Here is a 21,107-nt window from a genome sequence, read left to right as displayed (position 1 = left end):
AAGCCGRGAGGGAGGAGCGTCCTTCTCAAATCGAACAGTAATCTTCGCCACTCGGTCATGTTYTCAACAATGCAGCATGGTGCATTGTCCAACTTTTTATCAAAAGCAACCTCTTTTGRATGTGGAAACACAGAATTATTTTCATTAAATCAAATCGGGTCCTTTTCCAACCATGCAGAGTTAAAGGTAAGATTTTTTTTAAATGCAATCAAAAATGTAAATAGTGACACAAGGACTAAATACACAGCAAATAATGAGTAAAAAAATAACATGGCTATATACAGGCAGTACCWGTACCGAGCCGATCTGCTGGGGTACGAGGTAATTGAGGTAGCTATGTACTACATATACAGTGCTTTCAGAAACWATTCATACCCCTTGACTAATAATTTGATGTGTTACAGCCTGAATTMAACATTTATTAAATATTGTTTTCCTCACCCCATTTACACACAATACCCCATAATGACAAAGTGAAAACATGTTTTTATAATTTTCCCAAAAGGTATTGAAAATAAAATACAGAAATATCTCYTTCATACTCATTGATGTTTTGTGTTGGAATTGCTCCAAACATAACACTTTGTTTTCAGGATATATAGTCCATTTCTTTGCAGTTTCACTTGACGAGTTATTGCAAACAGGATGCTCTACCGGCTTCCTTTTCACTCTGTCATTTAGGTTAYTATTGTGGAGTAATTACAATGTTGTGATCCATCCTCAGTTTTCTCCTATCACAGCCATTAAACTCTGTAACTSTTTTTAAAGTCACCATTGGACTCATGGTGAAATCCCTGAGCGGTTTCCTTCCTCTCTGGCAACTGAGTTAGGAAGGACGTCTGTATCTTTGTCGTGACTGGGTGTATTGATACACCATCCAAAGTGTAATTAATAACTTCACCATGCTCAAAGGGATATTTAATGTCTGTTTTTTTTTTTTTACCCATCTACCAATAGGTGCCCTTTGCGATGCATTGGAAAACTTCCCTGGTCTTTGTCGTTGAATCTGTGTTTGAAATTCACTGTTCGACTGAGGGACCTTACAATTATCTGTATGTGTGGGGTACAGAGATGAGGTAGTCATTAAAATTTTTTTTTACTTTATTATTGCAAACAGAGTAAGTCCATGCAACTTATGTGACCTGTTAAGCAAATTGTTTTACTCCTGAACTTGAAGGTTTGCTATAACAAAGAGGTTGAATACTTTTTGAATCATGACATTTCAGCTTTTCATTTTTAATTAATTTGTAAAAATGTCTAAAAACATAATTCCACATTATGGGGTATTGTGTGTAGGCCAGTGAGACAAAATGCTTTCTGAAGTCACTGTAGGTAGGCGTAAAGTGACTAGGCAACAGGATAGATAATAGACAGTAGCAGCAGTGTATGTGGTGAGTGTCAAATTGTGTGTGTGGTATCAGTATGCATGTTTGTGTCTTTTGTGTGGGCGTATGTAGTGTGTGTGTGTTGCGTTGTCAATGTAAGCATGTATGAGTGTGTGGGTAGAGTCCATTGTGTGTGTGCAAGAGAGTTTGTGTAAAAAAGGGTCAATGCAGGAAGTCRGGGTAGCTATTTTATTAGCTATTTAGCAGTCTTGTTTAAAAGTCTTATGGCTTGGGGGTAGAAGCTGTTCAGGGTCCTCCTGTTGGTTCCAGARTARAAATGTTGGGCCTTCCTCTGACACCGCCTAGTATAGAGGTCCTGGAGGGRAGGGAGCTCGGCCCGAGCAATGTACTGGACCGTACGCACTACCCTCTGTAGCGCCTTGCTGTCGGATGCCAATCAGTTGTCATACTAAGTGGTGATGCAGCCAATCAAGATGCTCGGTGGTGCAGCTGTAGAACTTTTCAGCCTCCTGAGGGGGAAGAGGCATCGTCGTGCCTTTTGAAGCTCTCGGCCTGCTCCACTACAGCCCAGTCGATGTAAATGAGGGCGTGCTCGGCCCTCTGTTTCCTGTAGTCCACGGTCAGCTCTTATGTTTTACRGACGTTGAGGGAGAGGTTGTTGTCCTGGCACCACACRGCCAGGTCTCAGACCTCCCTATAGGCTGTGTCATCGTCGTCAMTGATTAGGCCTACCACCGTCGTGTTGTTTGCAAACTTCATGATGGTGTTGGAGTCGTGGGTGAACAGGGAGTACAGGAGGGGACTAAGCACGRACCCCTGAGGGGCCTCTGTATTGTTGCATACCCTCACAACCTGGGTTACTCCTTAATTACTTCACTTTTGTTTAGAGCTGACTTCGCCCTGGGCTTMGAACGGGGCACCTGGCTCACGTTTGGGAAGCAGCCCGTGTCCAAAACAAATTCAATCAACTTTTACCCCACGCAAAACACGCCTGCCCGGGCCATATTAATTGAATCCCCTCACTGAGTTCTCCTAAAGGAGTGCATTGGCAGGTAGCAGTAGTGACCAAATGGGAAGAAAACGGACTGAGACAGGGAGGGACTACCTGGACTTGTCCAATAAGAACCACTCAATTTAGTTTTCCATTGCAAAATGTTTTGCGACATTGTACCCTACAAATTAGGGTTGCAAAATTACAGGAACTTTCAATAATTTCCCTGGTTTTCCTGAAATCCTGGTTGGAGGATTCCTGCTTATTTCCTCCTGATTCTAGGAATCCTCTAACTTGGATTTTGGGAAAATCWGGGAATTTATTGAAAGTTCCCTGAAATGTGCAACCCTAGCCCTACTGAACAAAACAAAAAAAAAACTCTACTTTTTCTCTGTTTCCTTCCATTTGGTGCCCACTGAATATGGCCCAGGCCCACAGTGAGGCCTTTCTGCTCTGACTAAGCCGTGTGTAATTCTTTGTTGGCTCTCTCCTCTCAAGCTGTGAGGCGACGCTAACAATGCCATTTAAAATGACTCAGCAGAGTGAAGTTKTTTTCCTGGAACCAAACTTGAGGAAAAAGAACCCCATTGTTTCCCAGTATACAACATGGATACTTCCCAAATGACACCCTATTGCCTATTTAGTGCACTCATTTTAACAAGGGTCCATAGGGCTCTGGTCAAAAATAGTGCACTATAGGAAATAGGGTGCCATTTAGAACYRATCCTATGTTAATTGAAAACAGCCTATTCTGTACATTAACATCTATATACATGAAAGTGCTAGAGGTTTTGTTTTTTTCATTATTTGTCTTATCATTTGGGAATGTTATGAGATAAGAAAGACTGAAGAATGAATCAAATTGTCCGACGCTTMAATAAAAAAAACATTTCCAGCCCTGAAAATGGATTATTGTTYTGTATACAAAGCCATTCAGGTCTGATTACGCTATTATGGTAACTAAAGCTTCTACTAGTAAGCCCTTTGTTTATGTAATGTGTGTGGTCCAGCGTGGGAATACATGCTAGCTAAAACATACATGAATAGGTCCTTTCCTTGAATGCCATGCTCCTGTTACAGGGTATGGCCTGTGTGGGGCGCACTAAGGAATGTACCATCGTCCCCTCCAACCACTACGGGCCCGTACCTGGTGTTCCCGTGGGAACAACATGGAAGTTCCGCGTTCAGGTGAGCCAATAGCAACACGATTTCGTACCAGGTAGGGTGATACATGTTACAGGTAGGGTGATACATGTTAGGTGATTCCTCACAGAGAACAGAGAAAATGTTTCGAACAATATGTTACATTTTCAAATCATGGCGACGTTGAATCCGAAAAGTTTTTACTTTAAGTGAACTTTATTGGCTTATAGTTATCAACTCTGATATTCTGACACGGATTTGTTTACATAGCCTGTATCGCACGTTCCTTCCCTCTTTCTCTATCCCTCCCATATCTCACATCACCCATCCTGACTCTCCCCCYCTCTTGTTCATTCTCCCTATCTATATTCTCCTCCCTTCCTGTGTTCCAAGGTGAGTGAAGCGGGAGTGCACAGGCCCCACGTGGGAGGTATCCACGGCCGCAGTAACGATGGCTCCTATTCGCTGGTGCTGGCCGGAGGCTTCGAGGATGAAGTGGTGGGTTTCTTTTGATTTTTTTAATTTTCATTTCTGCGGTTGCTGTGTTTGAACTAAGCAATCTAGGAGCGTGGGAGTGGGCTCTCTCCCTCTGTTTTCCCTCTCTATTCTCACTTCCTCTGATGTCCCATGCTGTTTGTTCTTGCTCGGTCTCGTCTTTAGCATGGGAGGAGGGTAGGATGGAGGGAGGATGGTAGTCTGTCTACCCATCCATCTGGCCCTCACACAGATGTTGTCTGTCTCTCTCTTTCTCCCACCCCCCGCTCTCCTTCTCTCCCTTTAACATGTTTGACTTTCTTAAAGGATGTACGCAGTGTACATCTTTAAAGAATACAGCATAGCTCTGGAGAGTGCATTTAAACCACTATGATGAATGGTTAACTAGGATTCGTCTGGAGGATGGATTAGGATGGACTTTGAACGTATTTTCACTGGATTTTACAAAAGTGTTCATACCCATACATAGCCAGTTATAATTGTAATGGCTTAGCAGATAAGAAAAGACGATCAGTATTTACRTGGCTAAAAGAGAAGGAATGTAATATCTATTGTTTACAGGAAACMCATTCAACAATTTTAGATTAAGTTCTGTGGAAGAAGGACTGGGGGGTGAAATATACTTTTACCACGGGCAAAGTAACTCAAAGGGGTGATGATATTAATTAACAATAATTCTGATCTGAATGTGCAAATTGTTCAAACAGATCCGCAAGGTAGATGGATTCTTTTAAATATGTTATTGGACCGTAAACAGATTTGGCTCATTAATCGATAGGTAAATTGAAAGGTAAATTACTTTCCAAGGTTTTCCTCTATGATTTTGCCTGTGCTTAGCTCCATCCTGTATCTTTTAATCCTGAAAAACTCTCTAGTCCTTGCTGATGACAAGCATACCCATAACATGATGCAGCCACCACCATGCTTGAAAATAAGGAGGCAGTTCGTCAGTGATGTTGTGTTGGATTTGCCCAAAACATGAGGCTTTGCATTTAGGCCAGTGTATTCCTTTGGGAGTTTTTGTTTTTCAGAATTACTTTAGTACCATACAAGGCGCCTGTTTTGGAATATTCTGTATATTTGTGTTCTTCTTTTCGCTTTGTCATTTTTGTAATTATTGTGGAGTCCCTACAATGTTGTTGATCTGTCCTCAGTTTTCTCCCATCACKGCCATTGAACTCCATAGCTGTTTTAAAATCACCAATGGTCTCATAGGAACATCCCTGAGCAGTTTCATTCCTGTCTTAATTTTATTTTTGATTGAACCTTTATTTAACTAGGCAAGTCAGTTAAGAACAAATTCTTATTTACAACGACGGTCTACCCTGGCCAAACCCTAACGACGCTGGGCCAATTGTGTGCCACCCTATGGGACTCCCGATCATGGCCAGTTGTGATACAGCCTGGAATCAAACCAGGGTCTGTAGTGACGCCTCTAGCACTGAGATGCAGTGCCTTGGACCGCTGTGCCACTCTGGAGCCCTATCCTGCAGCTCAGTTTAGAAGGATGACTGGATTTTTCTTCCACTTTGACATTAGAGTATTTTGAGTTGATTGTTGACCACTTTGTCACACAATAAAATATGAAGAAATCCAAAGGGTTATGAATACTTTTGCAAGGCACTGTATGTTGATTTAGCTGTGAGTCTCAGGTTGAGATTTCATACTTGTGACTTAGTCAGCTAAAGAAAATGCAAGATTAGTCCAGTATGTGCAGGGGCTGTGTTTTTAGGACTGTGTTTATATATGTGTGTGTGTGTGTGGTGTGTTTACATGGGTGTGTGTGTGTCTCCGTTTAACCCTCTGACCTCCACTGTCAGGACAGGGGAGATGAGTTCACCTACACGGGCAGCGGGGGTCGCGACCTTTCAGGGAACAAACGCATCGGGGAGCATTCCTTTGACCAGACCCTAACCCACTATAACAGGTACAGTAAACAAACAAACAAACAAAAGAAGTACTACCTGTCCTGTTCCTCTCCCTGGTTTCAACCAAGACGGCAGGCGTCATAGTGTACTTTTTTTTATACTCAAGTCAATGTAAAACTGTTGAAAGCCAGTGTTCATCAACCTGTCCTGGAGACGCAAAGGGTGCTGAATCAAATGTGTTAGTGCTGAACTAGAATGAAAGCTAGCTCCCTTCATCACATMACCCTTTTGACCCTTGCTCTCTCAGGGCCCTGGCGCTGAACTGTGACGCCCCCATCAACGACAAGGATGGGGCGGAGTCCAGGAACTGGCGTGAGGGGAAGCCGGTGAGGGTGGTGCGGAGCTCCAAGGGACGACGCATCAGCAAGTACGCCCCGGAGGAGGGAAACCGCTACGATGGCATCTACAAGGTACATTAGCTAGGGAACTAACTTCTATCATATGAAATTGCAATACATACAGTTGAAGTCGGAAGTGTACATACACTTAGGTTGGAGTCATTAAAACTCGTTTTTCAACCACTCCACAAATTTCTAGTTAACAAACTTTAGTTTTGGCAAGTCGGTTAGGACACCTACTTTGTGCATGACACAAGTCATTTTTCCAACAATTGTTTACAGACAGATTATTTCACACTCTGGTTCATCCTTGGGAGCAATTTCCAAATGCCTAAAGGTACCATGTTCATCTGTACAAACAATAGTACGCAAGTATAAACACCATGGGACCACGCAGCCGTCATACCGCTCGGGAAGGAGACGCATACTGTCTCCTAGAGATGAACGTACTTTGGTGCGAAAAGTGCAAATCAATCCCAGAACAATAGCAAAGGACCTTGTGAAGATGCTGGAGGAAACCGGTACAAAAGTGTCTATATCCACAATAAAACGAGTCCTATATCGACCTAACTTGAAAGGCCGCCCAGCAAGGAAGAAGCCACTGCTCCAAAACCGCCCATTAAAAAAGCCAGACTACGGTTTGCAACTGCACATGGGGACAAAGATCGTACTTTTTGGAGAAATGTCCTCTGGTCTGATGAAACAAAAATAGAACTGTTTGGCCATAATGACCATTGATATGTTTGGAGGAAAAGGGGGGGGGCTTGTAAGCCGAAGAACACCATCCCAACTTGAAGCACGGGGGTGGCAGCATCATGTTGTGGGGTGCTTTGCTGCAGGAGGGACTGGTGCACTTCACAAAATAGATGGCATCATGAGGGAGGAAAATTATGTGGATATATTGAAGCAACATCTCAAGACACCAGTCAGGAAGTTAAAGCTTAGTTGCAATGGTCTTCCAAATGGACAATGACCCAAGCATACTTCCAAAGTTGTGGCAAAATGGCTTAAGGACAACAAAGTCAAGGTATTGGAGGGCCATCACAAAGCCCTGACCTCAATCCTATAGAAATTTGTGGGCAGAAGTGAAAAAGTGTGTGCAGCAAGGAGGCCTACAAACCTGACTCCGTTACACCAGCTCTATCAGGAGGAATGGACCAAAATTCACCCACTTATTGTGGGAAGCTTGTGGAAGTCTACGCGAAACATTTGACCCAAGTTAAACAATTTAAAGGCAATGCTACCAAATACTAATTGAGTGTATGTAAACTTCTGACCACTGGGAATGTGATGAAATAAAATATTTATTTTATTTTTATTTAACCAGGAAGGGCTCATTGAGATTTAAATTCTTTTTCAAGAGCGTCCTGGCCAAGATAGGCAGCACCAAGTCATTACAAAAATTACACACAAAAAAGACAAACAACATGGACAACTACAAGTAATCTAGTAAAAACCATAGAATTTCACAAGAGTATAACAAATCAAAAACAGCAAATTAAAAACAATTGACATGCAGGAAACGGTCTCAAGATCATTCATCGTGATTTTAAAAATACCAATCGGAGCAAGTTCTTCCAGTTTAAAAGTATTTTGTAAGGCGTTCCAAGACTATGGCGCAGAGTACATAAAAGCCCTTTTACCAAATTCAGTTCGGACATTTGGAACAGTTAGCAGGATAAAGTTCAGCGAACGAAGAGAGTACCCACCACATTTCTGAACAATAAAAATGCCTAAATAAAAAGGTAGTAAACCAAAATGCTTCTTTGTAAATAAAAGTATACCAGTGACTGAGCCTACGAGTGACTAGAGAAGGACAGCCAACCCTGGTATACAAAGTGCAGTGGTGCGTAAGGGTTTGCAGTTTAAAATAAATCTCAAAGTCCATGGTAAAGGGTGTCAATTGATCTCAAACACTGAGCGGAAGCATTCATATATAAAATATCCCCATAGTCTAGTAAAGCATAAATGTAGCCGATACTAGCCTCCTTCTTGCTTCAAAAGATAAACAGCCTTATTCCTAAAATAAAATCCAATTTCAGCTTAAATTGTTTTTTGTAAGTTGTTGAATATGCAATTTAAAAGAGGCCGTCATCAATTAAAATCCAGATATTTATGAGGTTACAACCTCAATCTCCTTGCCCTGACAGATAGTAATAGGTGAAAGGTTTAGAGGTCTATTTCTTGCTTTAGAAAACACATTAGTTTAGTTTTGTCAGTATTGAGGATAAGCTTCAATTGACACAAGGTATGTTGAAACAGTATTAAAAGCAGTTTGCAAGTTCTGGAAAGCTTTTGTAAGAGACGAGGCACAACAGTAAATAACAGTATCATCAGCATAAAATGAAGTTGTGCATTTTGGACATTTTTGTCTAAATCATTTATATAAATGGTGAATAAGAGAGGACCAAGTACAGAGCCTTGGGGCACACCATTAAAGACAGACAATTTAACAGACATAAGCCCATCAAATTGAGTGCACTGAGTTCTATCAGACAGATAGTTAGCAAACCATGCAACTGCATGCTCTGAAAGACCTACACTCGACAATCTCTGCTTAGTATAGCATGATCACTGTATCAAAAGCCTTAGAGAGATCAATAAAAAGTGAAACACAGTGCTGTTTTTTGTCAAGGGCTTCAGTGATATCATTTTAAAACTTCATGGCTGCTGTAATTGTGCTATGCTTCTTCCTGAAGCCCGATTGGTACATTGATAAAATAGAGTTAGTAAATAAAATCTTTTAGCTGTTCACTCACAAGAGTTTCAAGTATTTTCACCAGGGGTGACAGCTTTGGATTGGCCTATAATTATTTAAAAGAGTTGGATCTCCCCTTTTAAAAGTGGTAGGACAAATGCTGATGTTTCCAGATCTTTGGAATTTCATACATTCCAGGGTTAGATTGAACAGATATGTAAGTGGTTCAGCTATGAAAATCAGCTGCCAGATTTAAAAAGCAGGGATCCAAAAGATCAGGACCTGCAGGCTTTCTCTGATCTAAGGATTTCAGGGCTTTATGTACCACCTGCACTGAGAATGGCAAAAAMCTAAAAGTTTGACCAGCTCTCACTGGTTCATCCACACAGGGGTGTACAGAGGACACTGAATCAAACAGCCTACCAGATGATACAAAGTGCTCATTGAAACAATTCAGCATTTCAATTTTGTCATATATAGCAACAGAGTCCTTCAAAACACATGACGGTAATTAATTAACATTACTGTTACCAGACATAGACTTAATAGCCTTCCAAAACTTTCTAGGGTCATTCAGGTTATCAGTGGTAACAGACATAAAATATTCAGACTTGGCCTTCCTGAGAAGAAAAGAACACTTGTTTCGTAACTGCCTAAAAATAAGCCAATCAGCATCAGAACACGATWTCCTTGCTTTAGCCCAGGCTAGATTACGGTCGTGAATAATACAAGACAGCTCAGAAGAAAACCATGGATTATCCCGCCCTTTAACCCTGAACCTGCYGAATGGGGCATGTTTGTTTACTATTTGGATAAAAACCATGAAAGAATATCCAGGCAGTTTCCACATCAGGGATAAGCTCAATCTTGCTCCAGTCAAAATAAAACAAATCATGAAAGAAAGCCTGCTCATTAAAACACTTCAAATTTCTCTTACGTATAAAACGTGGGTTTGTCTTAGGAACCTTAGTATTTCTAACAGCAACAACAGCACAATGGTCACTTAAATCATAAAAAAAAACACCAATCGGAGAATATTTATGTGGAACATTTGTCAATATCAAATCAATCAGGGTAGATTTATCTGGGCATTTAAGATTTGGGAGTGGGTGAGTTTAATCAACTGGGTAAGATTCATAGAATTACAAAACATTTTTAAATCATCAGACACCGGCTTTAACCAACACCAGTTGAGATCACCAATCAAGATCATTTCACTGTAAAGAAGTTGTAGACATAAGGTGCGTCAAATAAGAAAATGCATCACCGAGAGCAGAGGGGGTCTATAACAGCCAATCACAGTTATAGAGAGACCCTTTGAAACCTCAATATTCAAAGCAAGAAATTCCAACTGTTTACAAATAGTTTCACACTTTGCCACACTTACAGGAATTACTTTTTTTACATACAGTGGGGAGAACAAGTATTGATACACTGAAATTTTGCAGGTTTTCCTACTTACAAGCATGTAGAGGTCTGTAATTTTTATCATAGGTACACTTCAACTGTGAGAGAAGGAATCTAAAAAAAATCCAGAATCACATTGTATGATTTTTAAGTAATTAATTTGCATTTTATTGCATGACATAAGTATTTGATACATCAGAAAAGCAGAACTGAATATTTGGTACAGAAACCTTAGTTTGCAATTACAGAGATCATACGTTTCCTGTAGTTCTGACCAGGTTTGCACACACTGCAGCAGGGATTTTGGCCCACTCCTCCATACAGACCTTCTCCAGATCCTTCAGGTTTCGGGGCTGTCGCTGGGCAATACGGACTTTCGGCTCCCTCCAAAGATTTTCTATTGGGTTCAGGTCTGGAGACTGGCTAGGCCACTCCAGGACCTTGAGATGCTTCTTACGGAGCCACTCCTTAGTTGCCCTGGCTGTGTGTTTCGGGTCGTTGTCATGCTGGAAGACCCAGCCACGACCCATCTTCAAATGCTCCTTACTGAGGGAAGGAGGTTGTTGGTTCAAGATCTCGCGATACATGGCCCCATCCATCCTCCCCTCAATACGGTGCAGTCGTCCTGTCCCCTTTGCAGAAAAGCATCCCCAAAAGAATGATGTTCCACCTCCATGCTTCACGGTTGGGATGGTGTTCTTGGGGTTGTACTCATCCTTCTATTCCTCACAAACACGGCGAGTGGAGTTTAGAGCAAAAAGCTCTATTTTTTGTCTCATCAGACCACATGACCTTCTCCCATTCCTCCTCTGGATCATCCAGATGGTCATTGGCAACTTCAGACGGGCCTGGACATGCGCTGGCTTGAGCAGGGGGACCTTGCGTGCGCTGGCAGGATTAATCCATGACGGCGTAGTGTGTTACTAATGGTTTCTTTGAGACTGTGGTCCCAGCTCTCTTCAGGTCATTGACCAGGTCCTGCCGTGTAGTTCTGGGCTGATCCTCACATTCCTCATGATCATTGATGCCCCACGAGGTGAGATCTTGCATGGAGCCCCAGACCGAGGGTGATTGACCGTCATCTTGAACTTCTTCCATTTTCTAATAATTGTGCCAACAGTTGTTGCCTTCTCACCAAGCCTGCTGGCTATTGTCCTGTAGCCCATCCCAGCCTTGTACAGGTCTAATTTATCCCTGATGTCCTTACACAGCTCTCTGGTCTTGGCCATTGTGGAGAGGTTGGAGTCTGTTTGATTGAGTGTGTGGACAGGTGTCTTTTATACAGGTAACGAGTTCAAACAGGTGCAGTTAATACAGGTAATGAGTGAGAACAGAGGGCTTCTTAAAGAAAAACTAACAGGTCTGTGAGAGCCGGAATTCTTACTGGTTGGTAGGTGATCAAATACTTATGTCATGCAATAAAATGCAAATTAATTACTTAAAAATCATACAATGTGATTTTCTGGATTTTTGTTTTTAGATTCCGTCTCTCACAGTTGAAGTGTACCTATGATAAAAATGACAGACCTCTACATGCTTTGTAAGTAGGAACCCTGCAAAATCGGCAGTGTATCAAATACTTGTTCTCCCCACTGTATATAGCCACACCCCCACCTTTCTTAACCCGATCAGTGCGATAAACATTGTAACCACTTATACAAATATCCTTATCAAAAAAAGACTTGCTGAGCCAGGTTTCAGAAAACACAATTACATCAGCATCAATTGATTTAGCCAAATCCTAACCCCATCAATTTTAGACAACAGGCTACGTACATTTAAATGAAAAATACCCAAACCAGATCTTGATTTAAAATCAGAGGGGGTTTGGAGACATTGCATATCAGGGCCAGGGTTAGGTGCACGTTACCTGATCAACAAAAGAAGAATCACTAGCACCTCTGTTTAATAACCTTGCACGGCTTCTCTTTTTTAAGAGACCTACTGCAAGCGAATTCTTCAAGTGAGTTTCCAGACAATACAAAACAGTCATTTAAAACCATTAGACWTTGGTAGTGACACATTCGTACTGTTCACATCATGCCACAAATACATCGGCACTTGGACGAGTGGACCGAGTGAAAAAGAGCGAGTTCCMGRAGACAAAATGTCTAATGMACYGGAGAGCACATTGTCCGATGTACTCACCCAGCGACAATGTTCGTTTTCTCCAGAGTTAAGTAAAATCAGTGCACAAAGCAATACCATGAAAATTGTCATTTTCTCTGACAAATGTAAAAAAAAAAATAGAGGCCAACGAAGGTAAGGGGAGAGCGGGACAGCGTGTATGTATGAGTCTGAATGTGAGTATTTGCGCGTGTGAGTAGATTGGGTGTTGAGGTCGATWGAGAGAACGGGTTGGGGATTGTTGAGCTGCCACTGACAGCCAGGCGAAGAGCAWAAAGGAGCAGCTTGGACCAGACACTCCGCGGACGAAGAAGGAACTRAGGCCAGCCAGAGATAGGGTTACTTTGGTAAACTTCAAGTAATGAAGTGCCGAGTTGAGGACCCGTGATCTTTACACCAACAAAAACAAAATAATTTGCACTACACAACAAGGAAGTTACTCAACCATAAATAAATAGGTTATTAGTAGMTTAAAATGTACTAGTCACAGACAAACGACTTGACATGCTGCCATCTTGGATTATTCTGACATTTCACATTCTTAAAATAAAGTGGTTATTCTAACTGACCTAAGCCTAAAACAGGGAATTATTACTAGGGTTAAATGTCAGGAATTGTGAAAAACTGAATTTAAATGTGTTAGGCTAAGGTGTATGTAAACTTCTGACTTCAACTGTACTTCCATGCAATAGTATTTTGTTTGTATTGCCATATTGGTTGATACTTAGAAGGCATGCCCATTACGTTGCTTTATACTAAGTTGTATGCTATAGTGTGGATATTAGAATAGAGCCCTGGTGGCTCCTTGCCTGTCACTCAATCTCCTCTCATGAACATTCACTGGAGCACGCCATTTTGGATCCTTTACGCGTTACCTCTCTCCTAGTCCCTMGTGACAAACTGTTAACAGCCGTTTGMTTGTAAAATCAGAAATGTATTACAAATGTAATACAAAACAGCATCAAAATAAATCAGATGAAGATATTTTTGGGCCTGGTCCTCATTATGAGTCATGCTTTTTGATCACATCTTGATTTCCCCAGATGGGCCATTACGGTAAACACAACGCGCATGGTTTCAGGGCTGTAGCAATCGCTAACAAGACAAGATTAGGAAATATTTAATCTGAATCTGCTCTTTTTGCCATCCTTTTTTGAATGAGGAATTTTCAAAGCAATATTATTTTTAGTYCTATCCCTGTCTTACTATAAACTCCTGTTAGGCAGCAGCGACATCCAGTGAAGATATAACTGTGCCCATAGAAATAGAATTTCTAGAACGAACATTCCCATTCAAGTCTGTGTTCCGTGGAGCAGCAGTAATTATTTTTCTGTGTAYGTGTAACGGATGTGAAATGGCTAGTTAGTTAGCGGTGCTGCGCGCTAATAGCATTTCAATCGGTYACGTCACTCGCTTTGAGACCCTGAAGTAGTGGTTCCCCTTGCTCTGCAAGGGCCGCGGKTTTTGTGGAGCGATGGGTAACGATGCTTCGTGGGTGACTGTTGTTGATGTGTGCAGAAGGTCCCTGGTTCGCGCCCGTGTCGGGGCGAGGGGACGGTCTAAAGTTATACTGTTACATATGTCTCAGGTGGTGAAGTACTGGCCGGAGATAGGGAAGTGTGGTTTCCTGGTGTGGCGGTACCTGTTGCGGAGGGATGACCTGGAGCCTGCTCCCTGGACACCTGAGGGCCTGGAGCGCATCCAGAAACTGGGCCTAGCTGTGCAGGTAAGTGAGGGTCTTCTGTCCACCTGCATTTGTTTTATAGGACATTATGATAGTATGAGAAGGATAGGACAGGCTTTTGGTTATGACTGCTGTTTCAGTGGCTGTCTCTCTTTTATGTCTTAATTTCTCAAATTAAAAGTGCAATATTGTGAAATCGCTATATTGTGAGTAGTTCGCCTAATTTCAGTTTTATTGACAAAACAAGCACGAATCATTGTACCATCTAAACCGCTGTGAAATAGTATATTTTCAGTAACCACAAATATTGTATTGATCCTTTGTTTGTTAAAGACAGTTMATGTTTTTATCTGACGGTCTTGACTGTCTCTCTGAGTGCCCCTACTACAGTATCCTCTGTGTTTTCGTATGACTCTGTGTCTCTTTGCCTCCACAGTATCCTCCAGGCTACGTGGAGGCCATGGCCAACAAGACCAAGAAGGAGGCTAACGCTCGACCAGGGTGCACTAGGAGCAAGAAGCAACCTGGACGGGGACGGCCACGGCTACACCCCCTGGAGAAGAAGGTGAAGGAGGACGAGAAGAAGCCCATGGAGGGTACAGAACAGCCACAGAGCAACGGCAGTCAGAAGACACCCAAGGACAAGGAGACAGGTACCTGTTGAGACACAGCTAGGAATATAAGCCAGAGACAGAAGAGATGTATTTTTAGCTTTGTGTGTACAGTATACTGTTTGTCTTGTGCACTGCTATGTGTAATTGCCACTAGGGAAAGGAAAGGGGGGGGGGGGGATTACCATAACATATGAAGCCAGTTATGACAAGGCATTTCAGGGTTGTTTTGAAGGTGTCAAATAAAATMTTACCCCATCTTTGAATAGAATCGATATGTGTACATGCATCCATAAGCAACGTGTGTTGGTGTGCTTTGTCAGAGGTGTGTAAGGAGTCGGCGGAGCCCCGAGCCAAGCGTCTGAAGATGGAGGAGGCGTTCCAGCTGACAGAGCAGCAGCAGAGCCTCATCAAGGAGGACCAACCCAARAAGAAGAACTGGGARGAGGCCATGGGACACCTCAAGGAGGGGCCGGTYTGTATACACCACCACCCTACCTCAGTCACCTCACTAACTACCTCACTGACCACTAGACTAACTACAACTATACTGAACTAAAATATAAACGCACATGTAAAGTGTTGGTCCCATTTTTCATGAACTGAAATAAAAATCCCAGGAATGTTCCATATGCCCAGGACCTCCACATGTGCCCAGGACCTCCACATCCAGCTTATTCACCTGCGGGGTCATCTGTGGAGGGGGAAGGGGGGTGCTGAGGAGTATTTCTGTCTGTAATAGAGCCCCTTTGTGGGGAAAAAGTCATTCTGATTGGCTGGGCCTGGCTCCCCAGTAGGTGAACCTGGCTCCCCAGTGGGTGGGCCCCTGCCCAGTCATGTGAAATCCATAGATTAGGGTTTAATMAATGTATTTTAATTGACAGATTTCCTTCTACACAATACTGCCTCACAATGTAGTCTCCTGACTTACTACTTCTAAACAATAGGTGAACCAACACAAGAGTCTCAGCTAGCTACACAACCTACCGACAAGGACTTATGCACTTCTATTAAATGAAATGAAGCAGATGATCCATGGGCTAACTAACATGTGTGATGTCGCTGTTACTATTGTGACAGCTGAGCCTTTAATTCCTGTGTTCCTGTCTTTCTCTGTAGAACTTCCTGAGGAAGGTGGAACAGACCTTCATGTGTGTCTGCTGCCAAGAGCTGGCCTACCAACCGGTCACCACTGTCTGCGCTCACAACGTCTGCAAGGTGTGTAACGTGTGTGTGCACTTGCATCCGTTGTAATGATTTGTTTGCTGGACTATAATTGAGGACTAATTGTGGTGTGGTAATTGTAAATGATAAACAAAAGTTGAAAAAGTATGGTGACATGACAAAAAAGAAAACGAGATATTAGATACGTTGAAACGACAAAGGTCTAAGAAGGGATCTTTTGAGGAACACCACAAGACATCATAACCTTATTAAGTATGAAACACACCAAGCACGTCACTGCCGATAGGTACTTATCACAGTGGGAAGCCGTTCCTTTTCTTGCTAGAATGAAAGCGGTACCTGCTGCGTGACGAACAGACAATCGCAATGCTCGTCAGTGACCAACAACTTGACTGAGCCAGTCAGAGAGCACGAACCCCCATGTGGAGGAGCCCAAAAAATAATAAAAATGGCATTTTCACCGTACATTTCACCGTACATGCACTGTAGGCTATGGGATGGTAGCTAGCTAAGTGCACAGACACAATAAACACAACACTAAATACTTCCTTAGCTAGCTAACTAGCTATGTTGTGCTAGCTAGCGAATATGCTAATGCTAGCTAAACATTTGGCTATGGATAGTGAATTCAATTGTTTATTCGTCATCTTGCTAGGTAGTTATCTAGCTGTGGSCATATGGCTAGTATCAACAAGGGTTTTCTACAACTTAGCAAGATGGCTTTGAATCTAAACCATAAGCAATACGGACGGGCAGAGTAGCCTAGTGCTAAGAGCATTGGACTCGTAACCGAAAGGTTGCAAGTTCAAATCCTCCAGCTGACAAGGTACAAATCTGTCTTTCTGCCCCTGAACAAGGCGCTGTTCCTAGGCCGTCAATGAAAATAAGAATTTGTTTTTAACTGACTTGCCTAGTTAAATAAAGGTAAAAAAATCAAAAATGTATACGCACAGATATGCATTGCCAAACATAGCTACTGTCACCTGGTTTGGAGTCTTTTAATAACAAGGATGAGTGGCTGACGACTTCCAAGGTGTTTGCTGTGTGAAAACAAAAAAAGATGGACTGCCGACACTGTTCAGAGGTGCTAAATACTGTCGGCAGGCGAACGTTTGATAATCCTACCAGTGCGTCTGAGCTTTTAGATACCCATGCTGTTCTGTGATCTGTGGCATTCTCACTCTTTGTCTCTCACTCTCTCCCTCCCTCCACCCCAGACCTGTTTGTTGCGGTCTTTCCGAGCGGAAGTGTACACCTGCCCTGCATGTCGCCACGACCTGGGTAAAGATTACGTCATGGTCCTCAACAAGACTCTACAGCTGCTGTTGGACCAGTTCTTTCCTGGCTACAGCAAGGGCCGATGAGGCCGCGCACACACACACACACACACACACACACACACACACACACACACACACACACACTACATGTACACGGCGACACACACATACACACACATAGATACACACATTTGCACTTACACAAGTAGTTACACAAATCACATACCGATGATGCACACATACAAAACCTACGTATAGACATACATTGGTACACACATGCCACCTGTTGAACTTGGACTGTCCCCATTAACTTCACCAGCCTGAAATCATCCATGCCTCAGAAGACCTCTCCTGAGCACCACCCACCCCTAACCCTGCCATGGATTCCCTTCCTGGGTACCACCACCCCTTAACCCCCCAAAGGGTTCCCTTCTTCCCAAGCCTTCCACGTCCCCAGTCCGCAGAACTTAGCAGTTCATCACCTGTCCATGTGAGGAACAGCCAGCGAGGATGCTAATGCTAACCATAGCCATGTAGAGAATATATGGCTCTAACGCTACGTAGCCTCCAGGGGGAAGGTGCCTGAAGTCAGCACCTATAGGGGTCAGGGGTTCGGGGTCACAACCTAGGGAAGCGGGGTGATGGGAAATGTAGTGTACAATGTTAGTTTTTTTCTTTGTTACTGGTCCATTTGAATTTCAGCCTGTTCCTCCCTTCTTCTCTCTGATCTCCGTTCCTTTTTTGTTTGTTTTCGTGGTGATGTCCTTTTCATTCAAAGAATTCAGGATTTTTTAAAGACATGCAAATGCAAAATGTTTTAAATTATGCTATGGTCTCTAAAGCAGCAAACTGTGATGTGCATTCCTTCCTACTGCTCAAGGCGCAAATATACAGAACAGAAAATAATTTTCTCTCTTCTGTATCGACTCGCAAGCTAATAGTTTCCTTCTCCTCTGTGAGCTTTGCTTCGTCCCCARCGTCCCTAGGGTTGCAAGATTCCGGTAACTGCCCAACATTCCAGAAATCCCGGTTGAAAGATTCATGTAATCAGGAGGGAGAAAGCAGGAAATCCAGGAATCCTTCAACTGGGATTTTTGGAAAACCTGTGAGAATTTTGGGAACATTTGCAATCTTACCTGCCCCCAGTCGTGTACTCTACCTACCACTGCCGTGGACTACAGTAACTGTCTAGACGTCAGGTGGACGCTTCGCTTCAGCTTTAGTGTTGTGTTCTGTTTTTTTGCACTTATATTGAAGAAAAAGAGATGTTGAAAATAAAAAAAGTAATGTCTATAATTTCCTATAATGCTACTACAACATATGGCATTTTTCTATAATTMTAGTTGCCTATTCTATTTTAGTCATTAGTTATTATTTTATGTGGCAACCTCTACCTGCTGCTGTCAGCCTGATTGAAGAGTTTCATTGCTTCACATTGTGATCTGAAATTTTATACATGGTATAATAATACTTGATATGCACCTATTAAATATTTTGATTCCAGAAAAAACTATTTTCTGCTCAGTTTTCTTCCAGCACAAACTGGGCTTCTGRGGGCCTCTGCGGAAACATTGGGTTCTGGCTGCCATTCATGCCAAGAGGACAATCTTCCTCTCTGCTCRCGTCACTCCACCTCATATTCAGATTCCACCTAGTTTCTGCTATATTGCTGTTACAAACCCAGTGCTATAACATCTGTGAAGGACTGGAGAAACTTGCCTGCGTTTACACAGGTGGCCTAATTCTGATCTTCTGCCACTAATTGGTCTTTTGACCAATCCAATCAGATCCTTTGCCAATAATTGGGCAAAATATCAGAATTGGGCTGCCTGTGTAAATGCAGCCTCTATATATAGATTAGTCTGAGATTGAGAATGTTAATGCGTAGAGGCCCCATGTATAGGTAGGTACCTATTACCTACTCAACTGATCAGTGTAGTAGAGCCACAGCCAGGCGCTGTGCTATGGCCCGGCTACTATACTAGGCAAACAGTTTCTACGGTGAAGTGTAAATGGTCCCGAACGCTGAGCTGAGTATGCAGGATGGAACGTTAGACTTTCTGTGCCACTGACTGCAGTGTAATGGTTCCACTTTTTAAAACCCAGACAGATAAACCCATGGAGAAGGTGATCACAGAATGAATTAGGGTAGAATAGAGCCAGGTTTTCTTGAGTAGAGGATTCTGCAGGTGATATGGCATACATACAAAGAACGTGAGATGTAGTGCCGCTGTAATGTTTCCATTTGAATGATCAGAGATAAACCCATTGAGAAGGTAGTCACTGTCTAAGTTTGTCTTTGTATAGGGACGAGGGAGAGAGGATTATTTCACCCTTGGATTCTGCAGGTGAAACCAACGCAGCCAGGTAAATCTTGACTGAGTAGACTAAACAGGATTTCTCACCTCGATTGTGCAGGTAAAACGCCATACATACAAAATGGTGCAGGTGATAACTAGGAACATTGTTGTTGACCTCATGGTGGGATGGAAGGAGCATTCCTTTGTGGTGAGCTGCCCCCTAGTGGAGTAACATATTACACTTTTCAAGCCTCCAATACGTACCCTAATTTAACTGGCATATTTCGCCTACTGCGCAAACATTACTAGGGCTGCATTCTGATTCTCTACCCTTCTCCTGAAGTGTGCACTAGTATGCATTTAAAAGCATTGGATTAGTGCAAGCATAGCTGGATGGCATTTCAACCACATTCCTCACACCGGTTCATTACTTTAAAATCCATGGGGGGGGGGGGGGGAAGTCTACGAGTGCATACTTTTGGAGAAGGGGAATATAGCCCTAGTGTGCAAACAATGTCTTTCTCAATCTCTTGATTCTGCACATCCTCAAAATGCATCGGAAGGTCCGAAGGGAGTGGACCTGGGCCCTCTACCTCCAATGCAATTGACACAGCAAAGACATTGATTTAAGCCATGGAAACCATTTGAATAACTACAGCTGCGTTTACACAAGAAGCCCAGTTCTGATCTTTTGCCCAATTAGTGGCATAAGATCAGATGGCTGCCTTTAATTCAATCAATTGCATTTCACTCCCAATATTTACACTATCAGAGGTGTTTGAACTGTCAAAATGTGTTATTGCAAAGAAATACTGAACAGTAACTAGCATACYCTTGTCAACTTCTGGAATAAGGATCATGCAAATGGGTCACATCCAGTGTGTGTTATTTGTCTAAKTGTAAAGTGCATTAACAAAGAACAAGACAGAATCGGGAGAAGGAAAAAATCCATAAGATTATGTATTGGAGACAAGGAGGCAATGCTATTTTTCTTACTTTTATTATCACAGGAGCACAATAGGTACGTACCACTATGCAAGGTGAACATCAAACTTAAACTACACGAAGAATCAAAAAGTTAAAACGGAATGCTAGTCCAAAAATCCAAATCGAAACATCACAGCAATTTTTATCCAAACAATGGTACAATCATTTTCWGATATACATGAAAGAAAAGCAAAAAGGACTTGACTTTTTTTGGTTGCTTTGAACCAATTAATCCATCATTTTACATGATATTTACTTCTCAAATTGAAGCACCCAAACCAGTTACACAACAGCATTCACATGTGCTAAAGTTTAAAGGGCTATTATCCAGCAACAAAATACCAATATTGGAGCTTTTTTGTTTAAAAGCAATGTTTACACACATTACAACATTTGTCAGAGGACATGAGTGCTTTATCATCAAAATGTTTGTCACAAAGGTGGGGCGGACATGTTGTTTTTATAGCTTAGCCAATGAAATAAAAAGCTCATATCTAATATAGCCAATGAAATAAAAGCATATCTTAGCCAATCAAATTAAAAGCTGGAGTACCCAAGCGTAAACCTGATGACCTGTTTTTTTTTTA

At 42.3% G+C, this 21,107-nt stretch overlaps 1 protein-coding gene across 2 annotated transcripts in view; it reads left to right on the top strand.

The window, feature by feature from the left end:
* The window catches only part of LOC111961251 (E3 ubiquitin-protein ligase UHRF2), a 254,746-nt gene extending 236,003 nt beyond the window's left edge, over window positions 1-18,743 (top strand). For both annotated transcript variants that reach the window (XM_070440572.1, XM_023983372.1), the window contains exons 8-16: window positions 3,418-3,525; window positions 3,874-3,978; window positions 5,796-5,902; window positions 6,151-6,313; window positions 14,062-14,199; window positions 14,594-14,810; window positions 15,092-15,243; window positions 15,888-15,986; window positions 17,171-18,743. In XM_070440572.1, the coding sequence (XP_070296673.1) occupies window positions 3,418-3,525; window positions 3,874-3,978; window positions 5,796-5,902; window positions 6,151-6,313; window positions 14,062-14,199; window positions 14,594-14,810; window positions 15,092-15,243; window positions 15,888-15,986; window positions 17,171-17,317 (1,236 nt within the window). In that variant the 3' untranslated portion in view covers window positions 17,318-18,743. The remainder of the gene's footprint in view (window positions 1-3,417; window positions 3,526-3,873; window positions 3,979-5,795; window positions 5,903-6,150; window positions 6,314-14,061; window positions 14,200-14,593; window positions 14,811-15,091; window positions 15,244-15,887; window positions 15,987-17,170) is intronic.
* The last annotated feature ends 2,364 nt before the right edge of the window (window positions 18,744-21,107 follow it).

This window comes from Salvelinus sp. IW2-2015, linkage group LG4q.1:29 (assembly GCF_002910315.2).
Source record: "Salvelinus sp. IW2-2015 linkage group LG4q.1:29, ASM291031v2, whole genome shotgun sequence".
In the NCBI taxonomy this organism is placed as follows: Eukaryota; Metazoa; Chordata; class Actinopteri; order Salmoniformes; family Salmonidae; genus Salvelinus; species Salvelinus sp. IW2-2015.
This window is presented reverse-complemented; position numbering and strand designations above follow the sequence as displayed.